This window comes from Schistocerca nitens, chromosome 8, assembly GCF_023898315.1.
Source record: "Schistocerca nitens isolate TAMUIC-IGC-003100 chromosome 8, iqSchNite1.1, whole genome shotgun sequence".
Taxonomy (NCBI): Eukaryota; Metazoa; Arthropoda; class Insecta; order Orthoptera; family Acrididae; genus Schistocerca; species Schistocerca nitens.
The window spans coordinates 465642163-465666491 of NC_064621.1; the positions used below are offsets into that span (position 1 = coordinate 465642163).

Consider the following 24329-nt stretch of genomic DNA (forward strand, 5'->3'; position numbering starts at 1 on the left):
TATCACATTACAGCCAATACAGATTAAGTGTGGAATATACCAAGGAGACTCATTAAGTCCTTTCTGGTTCTGCCTTGCTTTGAACCCACTATCCAACATGCTAAATAATACAAATTATGGATACAATATTACTGGAACATACCCACACAAAATCACACATTTGCTATACATGGATGATCTAAAACTACTGGCAGCAACAACTCAACCAATTACTAAAGATAACAGAAGTATTCAGCAATGATATAAGTATGGCTTTTGGAACAGACAAATGTAAGAAAAATAGCATAGTCAAGGGAAAACACACTAAACAAGAAGATTACAAATTGGATAACCACAGCGACTGCATAGAAGCGATGGAAAAAACGGATGCCTATAAATATCTAGGATACAGACAAAAAATAGGAATAGATAATACAAATATTAAAGAAGAACTAAAAGAAAAATATAGACAAAGACTAACAAAAATACTGAAAACAGAATTGACAGCAAGAAACAAGACCAAAGCTATAAATACTTATGCCATACCAATATTGACCTACTCATTTGGAGTAGTGAAATGGAGTAACACAGACCTAGAAGCACTCAATACACTTACATGATCACAATGCCACAAATATAGAATACATCACATACATTCAGCAACAGAAAGATTCACATTAAGCAGAAAGGAAGGAGGAAGGGGATTTATCGACATAAAAAACCTACATTATGGACAGGTAGACAATTTAAGAAAATTCTTTCTAGAATGAGCAGAAACTAGCAAAATACACAAGGCAATCACTCATATAAATACATCGGTTACACCACTGCAATTTCATAACCACTTCTACAACCATTTAGATCACATAACATCAACAGATACGAAGAAAGTAAATTGGAAAAAGAAAACACTTCATGGCAAGCACCCGTATCATCTAACACAGCCACACATCGATCAAGACGCATCCAACACATGGCTAAGAAAAGGCAATATATACAGTGAGACAGAAGGATTCATGATTGCAATACAGGATCAAACAATAAACACCAGGTATTACAGCAAGCATATTATTAAAGATCCCAATACCACAACAGATAAATGCAGACTTTGTAAACAACAAATAGAAGCAGTAGATCACATCACAAGCGGATGTACAATACTAGCAAATACAGAATACCCCAGAAGACATGACAATGTCGCAAAAATAATACATCAACAGCTTGCCTTACAACATAAACTTTTAAAACAACAAGTTCCTACATACAAGTATGCACCACAAAATGTACTGGAGAATGATGAATACAAATTATACTGGAACAGAACCATTATAACAGATAAAACAACGCCACATAACAAACCTGACATCATACTCACCAATAAAAAGAAGAAATTAACACAACTAATCGAAATATCCATACCCAATACAACAAATACACAGGAGAAAAAATTGAAAAATACATCCAACTGGCTGAGGAAGTCAAGGACATGTGGCATCAGGATAAAGTTGGCGTTATACCGATTATACTATCAACTACAGGAGTCATACCACACAATATCCACCAGTACATCAATGCAATACAGCTACATCCAAACGTGTATATACAACTACAGAAATCCGTAATTATTGATACGTGTTCAATAACCCGAAAGTTCCTACATACAATGTAACATATACCATACAGTTAAAAGGAAGTCACGCTTGATGAAGGTCCACATCACTTTCCATTTTTAAGCAGACCTAAGGTCTGAGAAAAATAGAAATAATAATAATAATAATTATTATTATTATTATTTTAATCGGCATCTTCCCAGGGATTAGACCCTTTGACCTGTTCTGGGCTCAATCCATCTTTGTCTCAGTCTTCCTGAGTCTCTTTGGCCAGTAGATCTTTGACAGTACCACTTTTGGAATCCTTTTATTGTCCATTCTTTCTAAATACTCTTCCCACTTCTGTATTCATCCATTTTATCGCTGTATTCATCCATTTTATCCCCTATTGCAAATGTTTATAATTGATTGTGCATATCATCATTCACTTATTTTATCAAGATGTGTGTCCCCCAGTATGCCCGAAACAATTTTATTTCTGTTTCTTTTATAAGGTTGTCATCCTTCTGTCTTAATGTCCATGTTTCACTGCCATATGGAATAACTGACACTGCCATCATGTACAGCTTCAACTGTTTCAGTCCGTGCTGCTTTGTGTTCTTCAAATATACCAGGAGAGCTTCCGTAAAGTTGGGAAGGTAGGAGATGAGGTACTGGTGGAAGTAAAGCTGTGAGGATGGGGCGTGAGTCGTGCTTGGGTAGCTCAGATGGTAGAGCACTTGCCTACGAAAGGCAAAGGTCCCGAGTTCGAATCTCAGTCCGGCACACAGTTTTAATCTGCCAGGAAGTTTCACTTCCACATATTGCCTGGTATCTTCCGAATTTATTATTTACATCTCTATCATTGTCATATGAGGTAGCACAGCCTAAAAAATTAAAATGTTGAACTGGAACTAAAATTTTATCATCCAAAATCTTTTCTCTTATTAGGTGTTTACCCTGAATGTCATGGTTACTGCTTTTGAGGTAGAAATTTTAAAACTACATTCTGTACAGGTAATATGTAGTAAATAAACGGCTGTTTGAAGATTATCTTCAGTGTCTTGTGCAGTCACCAAGTCATCATCATATACAACGAGCAGATTTAAAGTGGTTCTTCCTAACTTAATTCCAGTTCGGGCCTGAGCCACCCATATGTATAAGATATTGCTCATACAAATATTCAAAAGCATGGGTGGTAATACATACCCTTGTCTTCCTCCCCAGTTAATAGCTGTATTTTCCCCACTAAAATTACATAAATTGGGTCTGAAGCATATGCCTTTTTACAAACTTTTAATAATACTGCTATGCGTTGAGTAGCTCTGTTTAGCCATTATATTGTAAAGTTCATGCCTGTGTACCTCATTAAAGGCTTTCTCTAGAACTACAGTTGCCATATCAGTGGACAAATAGTATCCTTTTTCTCTGTTAGCTGTTTTGTGGTAAATACATTGTCCATATGAACTCTTTCTCTCGAAATCCATTCTGCTATTCTTGCAACAATGGCTGCTATTGGCATTAATTGGTTATTTAATACACCAGTGTAAAGTTTATAGGTTGAATTTAATATACTTATACCTCTGTACTTTGCATGATATTTATTTGCTCTTTCTTATATATGGAAGAAAGTCTCATCTCCAGAGTTAGTAGAAATGTATGCCTCAGGGTTACACCAAATACTTTTACTATGACCACTCTATTCATCATGCATTATCAGATCCATTCATGCACTGCCTCTTTCTGGAGTGTTTAGATTCTTTAATACTTTATAAGCAGAGTCTTGTCTCCCATATACATGGTGTTCAACATTGCTTATGAATTTTTCCCAACTGTCTCTAGGTGCTCTTCTTGTTAGATACTTTGCAGTATTTCTAGCAGCTGTATAATGTTGCCTAGCTGATCTATTTTTGGCTGCAGGTATGTATCAAACACTTTTTGCTTATCCCTGATGACCTTTGCTATTTTGTCATTCCATGGTCTTAAACCTTTCATTTGTTTTCAGAGGGTTCTCCCACCTCCCCCCCCCCCCCCGCCCCCAAATACTGCACCTGCTGTTCTTTCCACACAGTTCTTTGTACCCTGCCATTCTTCGTCACTATCCTTCTTCGTTTCATTTTCAACCAAATATCTGCTGATGTCTACTTTGATTTTTCTTTTAACAGTGTAATTCTATACTTTCCTTCATTTTATTTTCTCATACTAATTTGCTTCTTATTTTTTGACTATCTAGTTCTCAGAAGTATTTTGGCCATCAGTGATAATGGTCACTGTATACATATCACATCCTCTGTATACTGTAAAATTATTTATATTAGCTACCAAATAATTTGTGATTAATATGGAACCTCCATCACTCCAGGTGTACGTATTGATATCTCTTTTTTCCTGTAGAATGTATTAGTTACCTTCAAGGCATTAAATGTGCAAAAACTCCATATTTGTATTATTAGTGTTAATTCTGGCTTCACTGAAATTTCCTACACTGTCCTTGATAGGAATATTCCCAACTTGGCCCTACCAGTCTCCACAGAGGATATATCTGTTTTATTAATCTGTTTGATGGCAAATTGTAATTTCTCATCGAGTTCCTCCATCTCTTCTTTTCTAACTTCTTCTGGACTACAAACCCCTACTATTGTCATATGTCTTCAGAATATTTTAAAATGAACTGGCATAAGTCTCTCATTATAAAAGGTGTATGCTGTTATTCTTTTTTCTCCATTTCTGGTGTGGCATTATGGTAATTCCTACTTGAGTTCTTATATTTCATTCCACTCCACTGTATAGTAATGTATGATCTTGAAGAACTACTCGCGCCCCCCCCCCCCCCCCCCTCTCTCTCTCTCTCTCTCTCTCTCTCTCTCTCTCTCTCTCTCTCTCTCTCTCTCTCTCTCTCTCTCTCTCTTTCTGTTTCTCCCCCCTTCTCCCCCCCCCCCCCCTCTCCCTCTCTTGTTCTCTCACACTCTTTTTAAATACGACTAAATTTACCGTCTTCTTTTCTAATTCATTCTGTAACTCAGCTTCTTTTGGGTAGAAATCTCTGAAAATGCAGGTTGCTAAATTATGTCTGTTACTCCATATTGTTTGACTTTATCCTTGTGGAGGTTGTATCCATTAAATCAGCCTGGGCTCACTTTTTATGTGGAAGGGACGCCAACCTGTATGCAAAACTCCAAAGCTGGAGGGCTGGGGAGATTTCTCTTGGGGGCCTCCTACCTTTAAGAGTGTTGTTTTCCTTAGGCTTATGGGAGGTCTGGATTATTTTTCAGGTTATGGATAGCAGTGTGTTCCACTCAAGGGCACATTGTGGGGGGGGGGGGTTAGGAAAGGAAGATGAGGCCAGGTTAGAAGTGATTATATGATGTCAAACTTCACCTCTCAGATGACTCCAAAAATACGTCCATCCATACCAACTTACCAACCTCCAACAGTATATTCACTTTGACAGCTGTCTTCCATTTTGAGTCAAAAAGCCTTACTATCTGTAGACACCGCATTTGCACTGGAAAGCAGGAATTGTCAAGATATACTGATAACCTTACCAGCACCTATACTGATAGACAATATCCTACCCAGCTCCAAATACTCTGGATAAAAACATAATACTGTTCATGTGAAGGTAAACCTACCTGAGGTGGATGTGGATCGTTGGGACATGAAACAGGAAGAATCTACTTTCACAAGGTAGTGCTTTAACAGATTGTGAAGTCATATATTACGTAGCAGATCCTCTAATATAATTGTTAACTGGAGGATTTAAGAGCGGCGAAAACACACCAGTAGAATTTGACATAAGAAATCCCATTGGTCAAATGAAAGTAAAAATTAATACTAATAACAGTTTTATCGAAAGAGCAGTATTCACTTTCTAGCTATCTAATCACTTACCAGTAACTAGAAATTACAGCTCGAGCACTGACAAATGTGCAAAGTTAAAAAATGTCTATTGCTTATGACTAAAAAAATAAATAAATTGAGGTTAAAGCCTGTTGATAATTTATTTCAGCCCTGGCCCTATTGTTTCTGTCCCAGTGGCTAATCAGTGTGTGCTCATTTTCTGATGTAAACACAGGTATACTTAGTTTCAAATTGTTTAGCATATGGTTATCGTAGTTGTAACTGCAATATATTTGGATGATTGTTAATGATAATGGTATGATATGGTGCAATTTGAACTGTAGCAATATTTTGCTTTTCTAGGTTAAAGAAGAAATGGAAGAGCTGTGCAAAGCCCATGGTGTCAATTCCTTCAAATTTTTTATGGCCTATCGTGATCTTTACATGCTAGATGATGGTGAAATTTTTGAAGCACTTCATAAATGTAAGAATTTAGGAGCAGTTCCTCTTGTTCATGCTGAGAATGGTGCAGTTATAGAACAGGTAGGACAATGATAAAATGAGACCTTCAAAAAATATTCTTGTTCTGCTAGCTGTATCAAGTGGTTACACACCCACAAGTTTTCATAGAGTGCTGACATTGTCAAGTGGTAACTGACATTCATGTGGTTGCTGGCCATACCCTTACGTAGCCGTGGCACTAGCTGTGTGGTCACTGGTGATCAGTCCTTCACCATGTAAAGCAATGTTTCCATCCTGCGTCTGCTGCACCCACTTTAAATTCACAATATCTGGGTTCCACACTGTAATGAGCTGCAAATCACCATATTTACTGAGTGGTTTATTAGATATTTTGATCACTATAGCTTCTTTTATTTCACAATCCCAGAACCTATTAACCTTCGTGATAGAGATGTCGTCAAATTAAACTTTATGTCCATCCTTCAAAGCATGTTCAGCTACAGCTGATGTCTAAGAGTAAAAGCCAGTCGTAACACAATTCTTGGCAACAAAAGGTCCAGAGGAAAACTCTGAAATTAATTTGGCTAACGTGCCATTTATCATCAGATGTCTCCACACTGTTGCTTAATGTCTCTCTTTGCTTACAGATTGTAAATAAGTTTGTCATTTAGCTACAATAAATAATCCATGCACCAGTGAGCAGTTTTAACTGCTCACTGATTATGTTACACATTCTTGGAATCGGAATTCACTTACACACCTTATGTCATTTTATACTCAAATTTTTCCAGCATTTATGATATTTGCTCAAACAACCTAAAGTATTGTGACTATTGTATTATTGCGTCCTGAAATGAGATGCCTGAGTTATAACTGAACATTTTCCATCATGAAGCACATTACAAAGATACTATACATCCTTTAATATTTTTGAAACTTGTTATATTTATCTTCAAGCATAATTATACACAGATTTGAAAATGGTGAAGTGTGTCGCTTTGTGGTGCCAAGTACTATTGCTATCATAACAAACGGGTTACAAGTTATCTCATTCTCAAGACCCATTCTTTAAGTGTGTTTCGTTAAATGCAGAGTACCTATGTAAACAAATCACATCTATTAAATTTGATTTGTTTGTTTGACGGATGGATGGTTTTTTGGCAGAACCTAAATATTGAAAATTCTATGTTTTTGCACTGTGGTGTGCATGTAAAACCACAAAGGTGTTTCCATGTCTGTTCAGGTTTTCAAATAGTGCAGTAAGATGAATAATAATCATGCTTTGCATAATTTAACACTCAGTGCTCTGAAAGAAATTAGTATTTCATATAGTAATGGAAAGTTATTGATGGAGTATATGTAGTGAGTACTGGTGACAAAGAAGAACCGGCAGCTTTGACAGTGGAAAGTACATCAGCATTTAATGTTGTGCTAAAAACGTGGGACAAAGCTGATCGTGCTGAGAGTCAGATCACTATCAGAATTGTCAAAGCAAAATTCATGACATTGTTGGATGCGTATGAGATGTGTGAGATATGTAGGACAAGCTGAAAAAAAAAAAAAAAAAAAAAAAGCACACTGCGCATTGTTTTCAGTTGGAGCTCTTCAGAGTGCACATGAGCTCAGGTGCTGGCATGATGACAATCACTCATTTTGAGTACTTGCTTCTTTGAATGCAGAAACATGATGTGAAACTTTATGAATCATCATTTATGGTACAACTACTTTGACACACTGCCTGACAGTTATTAAAGTCTACAACAGTCATGGTAGATGAGATATGAAGATAAACAGACACTAAAACATTTAATGGATGTGTTAACATCTGATGAAAGTTGTCATGCTTGTTGGAGGGAGAAATGAGATGAGTAGTTGCCATTGTTCACTACCAAAGCAAATATTAAAGAAGTGAAAAATGCAAACAGCACCACTGGAAGGAATGTTACTTTATCAAATAAATACAAAACCTTAACAAACCAGAAGAAGCTGAAATGTTAGAAAACTGAGTGGTATACATCATGTAGTAAGTACACAAAACCATCGTAGATATTCATGGGCAATGATTCAACTATGAATGCACTAGGGAAGGGGACTATGTGTTCTGAAGCTTTTGTTGATGGAGAATGAAAGTTAGGCCATATGGATAAATGTGTCGTATACTCCAGAAGAGAGAAGAAATGTCTTTTCTTTATCATCTGCTATGGGCAAGGATTATACTTTCATTTATCGAAAGACAAGTGTGAGTTCTGAATCAATGTCACTAAAAGCATGTGGTATATGCAGTGGCAACTTAACTGAACATGTGGATTCGAGTGACAAAACAAATTCATCCTTTTAGTCCTGAGGTAAATCTTGTGTCAAAGGAATCTCTGCAAATTTGGCATGAATGCTTGGGTCATCAGAACAAATGCCATGTCCAACAGTTCTTGAAGCAATGTGGTGTTAAAGTTGAAGACTTTGATGGAGAATTTGGTGAGGCATGTGTTAAAGGGAAGCAGCATCGCTCATGACAGGAGCATACCACACGACCTGGAAAAGTGATTCCTGCTGATGTCTATTGACCTGTGGATTGTAAATCTCTAGAGAGCAGAACATTTTCTGTGCTTTACTTTTGACTTTTCAAGATAATGCATAGTATCTTTTCTCAAGCAAAAATCTGAGATTGCAGAGAAGAGTGCAGAAATGGTGAGCATTGTGAGTAGTTTTTGTCATCGGCTACCAAAAGCATTTCAGTGTGATGGCAGATGAGAATCTGATAATATTGAAGTTAAGGTTTGATGAGATAAAATGGTATACAATTCATCATCACAAATCCTTACACTCCAGAGCAGAATGGAGTGCAGAGCATAAAAACAGAACTGCTGTGAAACTAGCTCCAACCATGTTGTTAGCTCAGGGTCTGCTTACTTTTTGGTGGGCAGAAGTAGTAAACATGGCTGTTTGCGTGTTAAATAGAACTGGTACAAGTTGTGTGAATGGCAGAACACCGTACAAGATATTCAGTGGGAAGATGATACAGCTAAATAAACTTCCTATTCGGGGGAGAGGGAAATTTTTTGATCATATTTGGAAGAAAAAGTGAAAGAAGTGGAATCCAAAAGAAAAACCAGGCATCTTTGTTGGCTGTCCTGATGGCATTGATGGCTTTTGAGTGTGGTTTCAATCAGACAAATGGATTACTTGAACTAAGGAGGTTGTTTTTTAACCCGAGAAAACTGGATTGACAGTGGCATTACCCCCCAAGTGAAATGTACGATGAAGAATCAATGAGTCACCATGAAGATGATGCAAGTGTGATTAGAGAACTTGCAGAAGCAAGTTCTAGTGAAAGAGAATTGAAGAATAGGCAACAACTGAAGAATCCAGAATGTCTTACTGGACTGATGCTGGCTTCAATAAATGAGCCTAAGAATTTATATGGAGGTTACTAAATGGGTAGACCATGAACAACGGTGAAGAGCAATGAGAAAGAAATGGCTTCATTGGAGAAAAATGCTAGATGGACATTGGAACCCATGCCACTAGATTGTAAACCCATTACAAACAGTTGAATCTACAAAATTAAGGTTAAATCTGATGATAAAATTGATTGCTATGAACCAAGGCTAGTTGTTCATGGATTTAGTCAACAAGAAGATATTGACTATAATGAAACATTTAGTTCTATTGTTAGACATGATACAATTAGAGCAATTTTGAGTGTTGCCACTAGCGAGCATCTCAATTGGCCCAGTTTTATGTAAAATCTGATTTTTTTTGAATAGCTTCTTAAAAGAAGAGATGGATGTGGAGCAGCTTTAGTGATGGGACTGATAGGGTGAGCAAACTTCATAAGTTCATATGGACTAAAACAATCTCCAATGGTTCAAGAATTTCCTAATGAATCTTGCACTTGTGGAAAGTAAGGCAGGTCCATGCCTTAATGGAAATTCAAGATGAGTTTAAAATTATTGTTGAGCCAGTAGGGTATTTCTTAAATATTAATACTGCATGTCACAGGAATGGATCAATAGATATTAATCAAGAAAGTTGTGCCAAAGACATTCTGTGGCAGTGTAACATGACAGAGGAAAATTGTGTGTAAACTGCCATCGAGCAACATCTTCAGCCACATGAGCTGACCAATGATGAACCAATTAATGTTCCATATTGAGAAGCAGTTGAGTGTCTTATGTATTCAGCTATTGGTACAAGGCCGAGTATAGCATTTGTAGTGAGCTATGTGTAAAAATTTTAGAGAATACTCAAAAAAATCACATGTTTTTGGTAAAAAGGATTGCGACCTATATAAAAGATTCAGGGTCATTGGGTGTAAAGTTTGATGCTAGCCATGTAAATGGAAGAATGATGCTGATTATGCCAGTGATCCAGCAACTCATCACTCTGTTAGTGGCGTGACTGCAGGATTTTGTGGAGGAGCAGTTAGCTGTGCTAACAAGTGGAACAGTGCACAACACTATCAATAACTGAGTCACATTATCTGGCTGCCAGTGAAGGAGCAAGAGAAGGAATGTGGCTATCCAAGTTTGATGAATAAATTTCACCACTGAAGAGTGTTTCTGTTCATCTTGTTGATAATGCAAGTGCCATTAAACTGGCCAAAATCTTGAATTTCACACCAAATTCTTGAATTTCACAAGAGATCATGACATGTAAAGCGTTAAATGTCCGAAAGCTAACGTTCTGCAACAATTGCCGGAAGGGTCCAGGCCAGAGGAGGGAGTGTTATGGTCTGGGGAATGTTTTCTTGGCATTCCTTGGGTGATCTTACCATTCTGGAAGAGACAATGGAGCAACATAAGTATATATCTATCCTTGGGAACCATGTCCACCCCTTCGTGCAGTTCGTTTTTCCTTGGCATGGTGGCATCTACCAGCAGGACAATGCAACATGTCACAAAACTTGCAATACACATGTATGGTTTCAAGAGCACTAGGGTGAGTTTACAATACTCCCCTGGCCACCGAACCCCCAAGATTTGAAACCAGTCAAGAGTCCGTGGGAACGCTTCGATTGGGCTGTACACACTGTGGATCCTCAACCAAGAAACCTAGCATAGCTGGCCATGGCACCAGAGTTGGCATGGCTCCACATACCTTCCAGAACCTCACTGACTTCCTTCATGTCTCACAGTGACCACACTGCTAAAGATGGTTATTCAGACTTTTTTGACAGGTATTCACATTAATGTTACTGGACGTATAGTAATAGCAGTAGTAATTTAATCTTCAAGTGCTCCCAGGCATACTAAATCACCCTTTGCACTGCTCCTCTCTTTTTAAATGTTCTGTCTATTTCCTTCCTTCCTTTCCTTTCAGTGATCTTGCAACAAGCCTTCATTACACTGTTTGTTCTCAAGTGCTTTTGGTCCATCCATGGAGTTCTGTGTGTCTGATTCTATGAGTGGCAGCTGCCGCCAAATTGAGTTGTCAGGATCAAAGTCCCTTGTTTATTGGTTCATATGAGCTAGCTTTTGCTCTTCCATCAGTATCAGTTAAAATCCCAAACTTACAGCTGGTATGTCTGCCACAAAGGCTTCCACCCAACCTAGTCAACTGCCTTTCTAATAACATTGCCCCAGAACTTTAGTGTAACATCTCCTGCAGAAACTTCAAGAAGGGCACAATATAAGGCACATGCACAATATGGTTACTGTAGCAAGACGGATATATTTTAGGACAGCAACAAAAGACAGCAGTCTGCTACAATGCATAGAGATTAATATAAACATATCATCTGTCACTCTCCCTAAAAGTTTATATTGCTAAACACAGTACTTAATATATTTCAATTAATTATTTTACATACTCAAGTCAGATACGTAGCATGGGTTTGGTGAGAATGTCTGCAGCTTGCTTATTGCCCAGTATATGCTTGGTGGTTAGTTGCCTTCTTGAATTTTCTCATGGACTTTTGTTTCTTTCCCATTGGCAAAATAGCAAAAACTCAAGATGTGCAGCAGTAAAAATTTACTAATCATTACATTATGAAAAACGAATAGTCACCATCACATAAATTAATTACTACTCAAATAAAAATTAAGGGGATGGAAGTTGTACCAAATCTTTGCTCTATTTCTCCACTCAACTCTAAGCACTACTCTCATTCAATCGGAAAATTAAATCCTCACAAAATCACTAAATGTTACCAAATATTTGACCTGTCAGATTATTCACATCAGTCTAGCACCACATTTATCATTTAATAAGCAAAATTACTGTTCTTTGTTCCAGCATTACCACTTTAAGCTCATAATTCCTCAGAACACAATTAGAAGTTTTCGGATAACCTATTTATCCAATGATACAGCAGTATATGACTTGTACCTCACTAAAATATTGCTGTTTCTGTTAATCTCTAATTCCAACTGCAGTGTCATGAATTGCACAATATAAGCAGTAGTCAATGTTGCCTAGTTCATAATTAGATCATCAATACAGTTACAACACATTTTTGTATACATTTATCTGTTGCATTAATCATGTCTGTCACTGCATTATTTTACTTACATTTCTTACATTGTTAGCTAGTGGAGTGCATTCTCAAAAAATATCCCTACTACAGAGACAGGTTCCCAAACCATTAAGACCCTTACATTGTTCATTATTTTATTATTTCCTTATTGCTTCATCAACTAATAAACAAACACCGCTCTGCTTATCCAATGGAAAACTGACTCTACTGGAAAACACTCCACAGTAACAGATCCTTATGCTATGGCAAACTTAACTCTCATTACTGATCAGACAAAATTCTCACTTACAAAATCTTATCTCACTGTATTCCAACAAACTGCATGAGATTCTAGCCTAGAGGGCAGTATACATACAAATCTTGCTAATACATTCCACACACATTACTCCAGGCAACTGTGTTTAAAGTTGTAATTCCTTAATGTTAGAAAATGGCTGTACCATGACACAGATAGTTATCTCACATATACTGATGGTACTGAATACAAACACTTCTATTATACCACAATTAATATTGTTGTTGTTGTTGTTGTTGTTGTTGTTGTGGCCTTCAGTCCAGAGACTGGTTTGATGCAGCTCTCCATGCTACTCTATCCTGTGCAAGCTCCTTCATCTCCCAGTACCTACTGCAACCTACATCCTTCTGAATCTGTTTAGTGTATTCATCTCTTGGTCTCCCTCTACGATTTTTACCCTCCACACTGCCCTCCAATACCAAATTGGTGATCCCTTGATGCCTCAGAATATGCCCTACCAACCGATCCCTTCTTCTAGTCAAGTTGTGCCACAAATTTCTCTTCTCTCCAATTCTGTTCAATAACTCCTCATTAGTTATGTGATCTACCCATCTAATCTTCAGCATTCTTCTGTATCACCACATTTCGAAAGCTTCTATTCTCTTCTTGTCCAAACTATTTATCGTCCATGTTTCACTTCCATACATGGCTACACTCCATACAAATACTTTTAGAAAAGACTTCCTGACACTTAAATCTATACTAGATGTTAACAAATTTCTCTTCTTCAGAAACACTTTCCTTTCCATTGCCAGTCTACATTTTGTATCCTCTCTACTTCGACCATCATCAGTTATTTTGCTCCCCAAATAGCAAAACTCCTTTACTACTTTAAATGTCTCATTTCCTAATCTAATTCCCTCAGCATCACCCGACTTAATTCGACTACATTCCATTATCCTCGTTTTGCTTTTGTTGATGTTCATCTTATACCCTCCTTTCAAGACACTGTCCATTTCGTTCAGCTGCTCTTCCAGGTCCTTTGCTGTCTCTGACAGAATCACAATGTCATCGGCGAACTTCAAAGTTTTTATTTCTTCTCCCTGGATTTTAATACCTACTCCGAATTTTCCTTTACTGGTTGCTCAATATACAGATCGAATAACATCGGGGATAGGCTACAACCCTGTCTCACTCCCTTCCCAACCACTGCTTCCCTTTCCTGCCCCTCGACTCTTATAACTGCCATCTGGTTTCTGTACAAATTGTAAATAGCCTTTCGCTCCCTGTATTTTACCCCTGCCACCTTCAGAATTTGAAAGAGAGTATTCCAGTCAACATTGTCTAAAGCTTTCTGTATGTCTACAAATGCTAGAAAAGTAGGTTTTGCCTTTCCTTAATCTATTTTCTAAGATAAGTCGTAGGGTCAGTATTGCTTCACATGTTCCAACAATTGTACGGAATCCAAACTGATCTTCCCCGAAGTTGGCTCCTACCAGTTTTTCCATTTGTCTGCAAAGAATTCGTGTTAGTATTTTGCAGCCGTGGCTTATTAAACTGATAGTTCAGTAATTTTCACACCTGTCAACACTTGCTTTCTTTGGGATTGGAATAATTATATTCTTCTTGAGGTGTGAAGGTATTTCACCTGTCTCATACATCTTGCTCACCAGAAGGTAGAGTTTTGTTAGGCCTGACTCTCTCAAGGCTGGCAGTAGTTCTAATGGAGTGTTGTCTACTCCCGGGGCCTTGTTTTTACTTAGGTCTTTCAGTGCTCTGTGAAACTCTTCACGCAGTTATCATATCTCTTACTTTATCTTCATCTACATTCTCTTCCATTTCCATAATATTGTCCTCAAGAACATTGCCCTTGTATAGATCCTCTATATACTCCTTCCACCTTTCTGCCTTCCCTTCATTGCTTAGAACTGGGTTTCCATCTGAGCTCTAGATATTCATGCAATTAGTTCTCTTTTCTCCAAAGGTCTCTTTAATTTTCCTGTAGGCAGTATCTATCTTAACCCTAGTGATATACGTCTCTACATCCTTACATTTGTCCTCTAGCCATCCCTTTTCGTGTCCCTTCACTATTTAAACAATTTATTTTATCTTATCATACATTTCATCAATCTATTCATCATCTGCGGAGCTAGTTGGCATATAAACTTGTAATACTGTGGTAGGCATGGGCTTCGTATCTATCTTGGCCACAATAATGCGTTCACTATGCTGTTTGTAGTAGCTTATCCCCATTCCTATTTTCCTATTCATTATTAAACCTACTTCTGCATTGCCCCTATTTGATTTTGTATTTATAGCCCTGTATTCACCTGACCAAAAGTCTTGTTCCTCCTGCCACTGAACTTCGCTAATTCCCACTATATCTAACTTTAACCTATCCATTTCCCTTTTTAAATTTTCTAACCTACCTGCCCGATTAAGGGATCTGACATTCCACACTCCGATCCGTAGAACGCCAGTTTTCTTTCTCCTAGTAACAACGTCCTCCTGAGTAGTCCCCACCCGGAGATCCGAATGGGGGACTATTTTACCCAAGTGGACACCATCATCATTTAACCATACAGTAAAGTTGCATGCCCTCGGGAAAATTATGGCTGTAGTTTCCCTTTGTTTTCAGCCGTTCGCAGTACCAGCACAGCAAGGCTGTTTTGGTTAGTGCTACAAGGCCAGGTCAGTCAATCGTCCAGACTGTTGCCCCTGCAACTACTGAAGAAGCTGTTGCCCCTCTTCAGGAACCACATGTTTGTCTGGCCTCTCAACAGATACCCCTCCATTGTGGTTGCAGCTACGGTACGGCTATCTGTATCGCTGAGGCACGCAAGCCTCCCCACCAACAGCAAGAATATTAAGATCCCATATTTAAGGTGGTTTTTTCCTGCATATTGCCTCTGCTGTTGCACTAAAGAGCTGATTACTTCAGATGTTAATTATCCTCCACATATGATGTGATACTTCAGTTTCTCCTGGCGTATTTGTTGCTCGAACAGTCCACTGGTATATTGCCAGTTCATAGTGTCCAACAGGCACAATAATTCGGCGATGAGACATGTCGCCATCATCAGGTGTGCTGATGAACTGAGCTCCTGAGGGCGGGTGGCCAATTTAAATCCCCTCCCCCTGCGGGCCACCCTCTTCGCCGTCCGCGCCTGTGCGCCGGCGTGCTGGCATGCTGGCAGTCGCGAAGACGTGGGCGTCGGAATCTGTTGTAGCATTGATGTACTTGCTACGTCTGGCCTGGTCGCCAGTTCATACTTCTTGCTGTGAGTCTTCTTAATTACATTCAGTGCCGGGTTCCAAGCCTTGCTGAGATTGTAGCCGCAATCTCAGTTGATAAGATCTTCCCTGGTGTGAATTTTGATAGCCTCCCTTATAACGATGTCCCAATATTTAGAGGTCTGAGCCAGGATCTTGGTACGCTCATAATCCATCTCGTGTTTCTCAGACAAACAGTGCTCTGCTACCACCAACTTATTTGGATATTTCAGTCGAGTGTGCCTTTGATGTTCTCAGTAACAATCTTCAATGGTGCATACTGTTTGTCTGATATAAGTCTTTCCACACTCACAGGGAGTTTGGTATATGCTGGCCTTCCTCAAACCGAGGTCATCTTTCACACTTCCCAGTAATGCCCGTGTTTTATTGGGCGGGCAGAAGACGGTTTTAACTCGGTGTTTCTTTAATACGGCCGATTTTCCCCGATAGTGTGCTATTGTACAGAATAAAGGCAGCGGCTACATCTTCTTCCGTGACTTCATCCATCTCCACAGGTTGTGCTGTGGTGGTGGGATGGAGAGCACTTCTAATCTGCCATTCCGAGTACCCATTTTTTCGGAACACGGTTTTGATGTGTTCCAATTCCTGGGGCAGATTCTCTGCGTCTGAGATACTGCTGGCCCTGTGTACTAGTGTTTTTAGTACTCCATTCCTCTGAGAAGGGTGGTGGCAGCTGTCGGCGTGCAGGTGCAGGTCAGTGTGCATTTTCTTCGTGTACACACCGTGGCTCAGGGTACCATCAGCTCTTCTCTTGACCATGACGTCCAGGAATGGTAATCTTCCTTCTGCTTCAGTCTCCATAGTGAATTTGATGTATGGAGTTTAGGTGTGTAAGGAAATCCAGGAGCTTGTCCCTACCATAGGGCCAGATGTTGAATGTGTCATCAACTTAAAGGAAGAAACAAGTAGGTTTCCTATTGGATGACGCCAAGGCTTCCTCCTCGAAGTACTCCATCTACAAATTCGCAACCACCGGCGAGAGTGGGCTGCCCATTGCGACTCCATCCTTTTGCTCATAGTATTCCCCATTAAACAGAAAATACGTTGAGGTCAAGACATGCCTAAAGAGTTCGGCAGTATTCTCGTCAAATTTCTGCCCAATAAGCTCAACTGACTCTCGTAGAGGCACCCTGGTGAATAGTGAAACCACGTCGAAGCTCACTGGGATATCAGTGTCTTTCAGTCTGAAGTTGTCGAGACATTTCATGAAATCCATGGAATTACAGATATGGTGGGGGCATTTACCTACATAGGGTCTAAGTAATTCAGCCAGATATTTTGCCAGCAAGTAAGTAGGTGCCCTAATGTTGCTGACAATCGGGCACATAGATATCCCCTCTTTGTGGACCTTAGGGAGTCCATAAAGTCTTGGTGGTACAGGTCCTTGAGGTGACAATTTCTTGGCGTCCCCCTCTGGTAGATCCGCGTCCTTGAGTAGAGCCCTGGTCTTGTTCTCCACCTTCTTCATGGGGTCAGTGTTGATCTTCCTATAGGAGTCGTCATCTAGCAGGCGCTGCATCTTCTCAATGTTGTCTTTACGGGAAAGAACAACAGTGGCATTGCCTTTGTCAGCAGGTAAGATAACAATCTCAGAGCACTCTCTTATGTCCCGAATGGCCACCCTCTCTCTACTGGTAATGTTAGTCTTCGTAGGTTTAGTTCTGGTCAGAGCCCGGCAGGTGTCCCGACGCACTTCTTCTGCTGCTTCAGGTGGTAATCGCACTTCAACCTGTTCCACTGCACTGATGATATCCATAATCGGCATGAACCTAGGGGTGGGAGCAAAGTTGAGTCCCTTCTCCAGAACCGAAACCGCCTCATGAGACAGCTTCTTGTCAGTGAGATTGATGATCATCTTGCATAGTGTCTCCAGCGATGGTTTATCCGAGAGACGTGAGAATTTTGAAATCTGACGTCCAGTGGCCTTTTTATGTGCAGAATCGGCTGTCGTCCAGGTAACACCATCCACCCAGTCCCAGGTCAACGAATTAAACTGATTGGCCACTTTAAGACCATCTTCTGCCCGCCCAATAAAACAGGGGCATTACTGGGAAGTGTGAAAGATGACCTCGGTTTGAGGAAGGCCAGCATATACCAAATTCCCTGTGAGTGTGGGAAGACTTATATCAGACAAACAGTACGCACCATCGAAGATTTTTACCAAGAACATCAAAGGCACACTCGACTGAAATATCCAAATAAGTCGGCGGTGGCAGAGCACTGCTTGTCCAAGAAACATGAGATGGATTATGAGCGTACCAAGATCCTGACGCTCAGACCTCTAAATATTGGGACAGCGTTATAAGGGAAGCTATCGAAATTCGCACCAGGGAAGATCTTATCAACCGAGATTGCAGCTACAATCTCAGCAAGGCTTGGGACCCGGCATTGAATGTAATTAAGAAGACTCTCAGCAAGAAGTACGAACTGGCAACCAGGGCGGACGTAGCGAGCACATCGACGTTAAGACAGATTCCGATGCCTACGTCTTTGCGACTGCCGGCGCGTGGGCACGTACGTCGAAGAGAGCGGCTCGCGAGGGTAGGGGATTTAAATTGGCCACTTGCCCTCAGGAGCTCAGTTCGTCAGCACACCTGATGATGGTGACATGTCTGATCACCGAAATATTGTGCCCGTTGGACACTATGAACCAGCAGTGTACCCGTGGACTGTTCGAGCATCCTCAACATATGTTGACACCTTTCATTTTCTGTTTACCTTACCTCTTTCTTCAACCATGGTACCACTTTATTTTCTTCCATCCTCTTGTGACTCGTAACTTACAACTAACGCCACAATATATATACACAAACATAAATAATACTGGAGAAACCTTTTCTACAATATTTCTACACTAAAGTATGCTGCTGCACAAAATCACATGACAGTCCAAGAAAGAATGTTTCTGATTTACATATGAACTACAGATAGGATAGTAGAAGAGTTTGACTTCCTCAGGAAACATGAAAAATGAGACAGCTGGGGTAAGCATTATCGCCACATAATGAACTCAACATGGAATGTTGAACTGCCTACTTGCTAATTGCACAAGAAATTAGTTCCAAATATTACATCATTACTGAGATTTTGAATCACCAACAAATTGCACTCCAACAGCTGTCCTGCCAAATCCACAGTTAATAGTATCTCTTGTTTCACACTCTTTAATAGCTTACCAGTAGCACCAATAATTTTTGTTCCGCAAACTTGCATTACTACTATACCCCCTGTGTTCTTAATAGATTCAAAAATGCTTGTGACATGTCATTCAAATCACTACCACTGTCCAGTAAACACTTAACATGTACACATCTTTTACACTTGCTGTTATTAAAGGCTGGCACACTTTCTTTTTACTTACCATGTGGTGATCTTCATACAACAAATCCTCGTCAATCCCTTCTTTACTTAATACATTGCCATCATTATTAATTATAGATTCAAATACCCAATTCTCATCACTACTGAATTCATCATTACTATCACCATTACAACTAGAGTCAGAATCAGGCATACTTTCACTTACATACACTATGCCTTAGATTATTACCTCTTCCACTTTTTTCTCTGTTTTAACCAATTTTGAATCTACTTTTTCATTTATTTTTTCCAGTTTTTCTGCTACCACTACTTCACATATGGTTTCTACCTCTGTTTCAAAATCATTTATAATCTGATTGATTTGGTTCTCAAGTTTAACCCTGTTTTCAGCACAGAATTTCCTGGCAGTTTTGACTTCATCCTTACAGTGTTTTTCGGAAGCCTCCACCCTCCTACTATACTCATCACAAAGTTTCTTTCTCTCTTCTACACATTTACTACTCACTAATGTTAATTTCTCGTCAGTATTCTGCTCTACTTTCTTAACCTTTTCATCACAATCATTAGCTACTTCCTCAGTCCTGTTATTTAAGTTTGAAAGATTAGAGTTGACGTCTTGAATCCCCTTTTTAATTTCTTTCTTCAGTTCACCCCTTAAGCTAACCATGCCAGTTCTAATTTTATCATTTTTTTTCACCCTACTAATGTCTTTTTCCACCCTACTAATGTCTTGTTTTGTACATATACTATCAAACAACTCGTAATTTGCCTTAACATTGATCCCAAATTTTTGTCTGCCATAAACTTTTGCCCTTGCTGACTTTTGCTGCTAGGTTCCTCCTCCTTAACCTTAATCATCTCACCCACTTCAGTACTGTTTTCGTCCATTTCGCTCACATCACCATACACATCATCTCATTTACAATAGGACTTACGCCCCATCATTCAAAGTTACATTCATGTCTGTATTATAATCGGCTACAGAACCAGTTGCTCTTAGGTCTTTCTGTTCATCTAACAACTTAACTTCTACAGCTTTGTTTTCAATCACACTATCTTGTTCATTAAGGCCACTCATTATTTATCACTTAATACAAAGCAGCTTGTGCCATGAAATTACCTTATTCTCATTCAGTCTTCTCCTGCTGCTCAGCTGCTGCAGTTGCCAACCGATTCGTCATCTGTATCTGCAAGGCTGCGGCAAGTTGCAATTCTCTCGGTGAGGCGTCTTGTTTATCTCCAGTCAGCTGTGTCCACCTTCATGCTTATTGGTTGCTCCCGTACTTAATGGCTGCTTCCATATAACCCACGCGCTGATTGGTTGCTGCATCCTCTTCGTTATGACACCCCAGCACTGATTGACTGTATCACCTCTTCACTGTAAACCACTGTTGATTTCACTTTTCAAAGCCAGTGTTCGTGAGTACTACTTTATTTTGCTCACATACAATATTCCTCACTCGGGGCACCACATGTAGCTGTATCACCTGCTTTATTTATTTCATTTGTTGTCCTCGGTGTCGACGTACAGCATTGCTACACTATCAGAAAAATGGGGTTTGTAATTTGGACACTGACCATGATAAATAATGTAGCCGACAGATGCATAGTTACGTTTCACAGTCTTTTAATTTTGCTGTTCACAAACCCCCCCCTCGTAATACACAGTGATATGGCCATTGCACTATTGTTTAACCTTCGATAAGCCTCATTAATAGTTTGCAGGCAACCTCCACATATTGCTATAATAGTTTACTATTGAACATCTATGAGCAGTAAAAACCTAGCCACAAATTTCACAGTTATTGAAGAATAGAAAGGTACATATGGAGCAGACACTGTCATTGTTTGTACACAAGGCCTAATTGTTTAACACTTATTCCACAGTTACATTGAAGCATTGTTGTTGTTCTAACCAACACAGGCTTCTTGTCTGAAACTCGGCCGTGGACTGACTGACTCGTGACCAAAAATCAGGCCCTTATATACCATCAAAATGATAGGTGCTAAAACTACACGTTGTTCAAAGCTTAATTTACAGAAATTACATATAAAACTTAACTCTTAAAATTAACTGAATCCATTGAAAAATTGTGTCTTTTTAACAATTTCTTCTACTGCAAGAGTTAGGCCAAATTATTTGTTTAAATCATGAAATTAACAAATATCATTATGCAAACAATACTTTTGACAAAACTGTTAATTACTTTGGAATTAATTCAGGGCTGGTTTTGCCAACATGTTTTTGAATAGAGCCAAATAGATGCTTTAAGATTACTAGTATTTTCATCTTCCAAATGTTTATAATTAGTACATAATTTATAATTGTCTATATGCCAACAATAGACTTTAAGTTACAAAACAATTACTGATTTCACCCTATAGTGATATATACTAAATATGGATAGTGGAAATAAATTAGAAAATCAATTACATACATAAAACTAAGCACAAAATTAGATCTGGTGTTATACTCTTTAAAACTGAGGGTCAACCTTTCTCTATGACGAAAATACAAGATTATATTCATGTATGTTAATGGTCATCCCCCCCCCCCCCCTCCCTCCGCATGAATGATGGACCTGGCCGTTGGTGGGGAGGCTTGCGTGCCTCAGCGATACAGATAGCCGTACTGTAGGTGCAACCACAATGGTGGGGTATCTGTTGAGAGGCCAGACAAATGTGTGGTTCCTGAAGGGGGGCAGCAGCCTTTTCAGTAGTTGCAGGGGCAACAATCTGGATGATTGACTGACCTGGCCTTGTAACACTAACCAAAACGGCCTAGCTGTGCTGGTACTGCGAACAACTGAAAGCAAGGGGAAACTGCAGCTATAATTTTTCCCAAAGGCATTCAGCTTTACTGTATGGTTAAATGATGATGGCATCCTCTTTGGTAAAATATTCCGGAGGTAAAATAGTCCTCCAGTCGGATCTCCAGGCAGGGAATACTCAGGAGGATGTTGTTATCAGGAGAAAGAAAACTGGTGTTCTACGAATTGGAGCATGGAATGTCAGATCCCGTAATCGGGCAGGTAGGTTAGAAACTTTTAAAAGGGAAATGGATAGGTTAAAGTTAGATATAGTGGGAATTAGTGAAGTTTGGTGACAGGAGGAACAAGACTTCTGGTCAGGTGAATACAGGGTTATAAATACAAAATCAAATAGGGGCAATGCAGGAGTAGATTTAATAATGAATAGGAAAATAGGAATGCGAGTAAGCTACTACAAACAGCATAGTGAACGCATTATTGTGGCCAAGATAGATACGAAGCCCGTGCCTACCACAGTAGTACAAGTGTATATGCCAACTAACTCCGCAGATGATGAAGAGATTGATAAAATGTATGATGAGATAACAGAAATTACTCAGATAGTGAAGGGAAACGAAGATTTAATAGTCATGGGTGACTGGAACTCGTTAGTAGGAAAAGGAAGAGAAGCAAACGTAGTAGGTGAATATGGAATGGGAGTAAGGAATGAAAGAGGAAGCCACCTGGTAGAATTTTGCACAGACCATAACTTAATCATAGCTAACACTTGGTTCAAGAACCATAAAAGAACGTTGTATACATGGAAGAAGCCTGGGGATACTGGAAGGTCTCAGATTATATAATGGTAAGACAGGGATTCAGGGACCAGGTTTTAAATTGTAAGACATTTCCAGGGGCAGATGTGGACTCTGATCATAATCTGTTGGTTATGAACTGTAGATTAAAACTGAAGAAATTGCAAAAAGGTGGGAATTTAAGGAGATGGGACCTGGATAAACTGAAAGAACCAGAGAGTGTAGAGAGCTTCAGGGAGAGCGTTAGGGAACGATTGACAAGAATGGGGGAAAGAAATACAGTAGAAGAAGAATGGGTAGCTTTGGGAGATGAAATAGTGAAGGTAGCAGAGGATCAAGTAGGTAAAAAGACTAGGGCTAATAGAAATCCATGGGTAACAGAAGAGATATTGAATTTAATTGAGGAATTGAGAAAATATAAAAATGCAGTAAATGAAGCAGGCAAAAAGGAATACAAACATCTCAAAAATGAGATCGACAGAAAGTGCAAAATGGCTAAGCAGGGATGGCTAGAGGACAAATGTATGGATGTAGAGGCGCATATCACTAGGGGTACGATAGATACTGCCTACAGGAAAATTAGAGACCTTTGGAGAAAAGAGAACCACTTGCATGAATATCAAGAGCTCAGATGGAAACCCAGTTCTAAGTAATGAAGGGAAAGCAGAAAGGTGGAAGGAGTATATAGAGGATCTATACAAGGGCAATGTTCTTACGGACAATATTATGGAAATTGAAGAGAATGTAGATGAAGATAAAGTAAGAGATATGATAACTGCGTGAAGAGTTTCACAGAGCACTGAAAGACCTAAGTCAAAACAAGCCCCCGGAGTAGACAACATTCCATTAAAACTACAGACAGTCTTGGGAGAGCCAGGCCTAACAAAACTCTACCATCTGGTGAGCAAGATGTATGAGACAGGCGAAATACCCTCACACCTCAAGAAGAATATAATTATTCCAATTCCAAAGAAAGCAAGTGTTGACAGGTGTGAAAATTACCAAATTATCAGTTTAATAAGCCACGGCTGCAAAATACTAACACGAAATCTTTACAGACAAATGGAAAAACTGGTAGAAGCTGACCTCGGGGAAGATCAGTTTGGATTCCGTAGAAATATTGGAACACGTGAGGCAATACTGACCCTACGACTTATCTTAGAAAATAGATTAAGGAAAGGCAAACCTACTTTTCTAGCATTTGTAGACATACAGAAAGCTTTAGACAATGTTGACTGGAATACTCTCTTTCAAATGCTGAAGGTGGCAGGAGTAAAATACAGGGAGCGAAGGGCTATTTACAATTTGTACAGAAACCAGATGGCAGTTATAAGAGTCGAGGGGCAGGAAAGGGAAGCAGTGGTTGGGAAGGGAGTGAGACAGGGTTGTAGCCTATCCCCGATGTTATTCGATCTGTATATTGAGCAACCAGTAAAGGAAAATTCGGAGTAGGTATTAAAATCCAGGGAGCAGAAATAAAAACGTTGAGGTTCGCCAATGACATTGTGATTCTGTCAGAGACAGCAAAGGACTTGGAAGAGCAGCTGAACGGAATGGACAGTGTCTTGA

At 39.3% G+C, this 24329-nt stretch overlaps 1 protein-coding gene across 3 annotated transcripts in view; it reads left to right on the forward strand.

Moving 5' to 3' along the window:
• Nucleotides 1–24329, forward strand: part of LOC126198775 (dihydropyrimidinase-like) — a 284208-nt gene that overhangs the window by 226295 nt on the left and 33584 nt on the right. For all 3 annotated transcript variants that reach the window (XM_049935335.1, XM_049935337.1, XM_049935338.1), the window contains one exon: nucleotides 5772–5951. In XM_049935335.1, the coding sequence (XP_049791292.1) occupies nucleotides 5772–5951 (180 nt within the window). The remainder of the gene's footprint in view (nucleotides 1–5771; nucleotides 5952–24329) is intronic.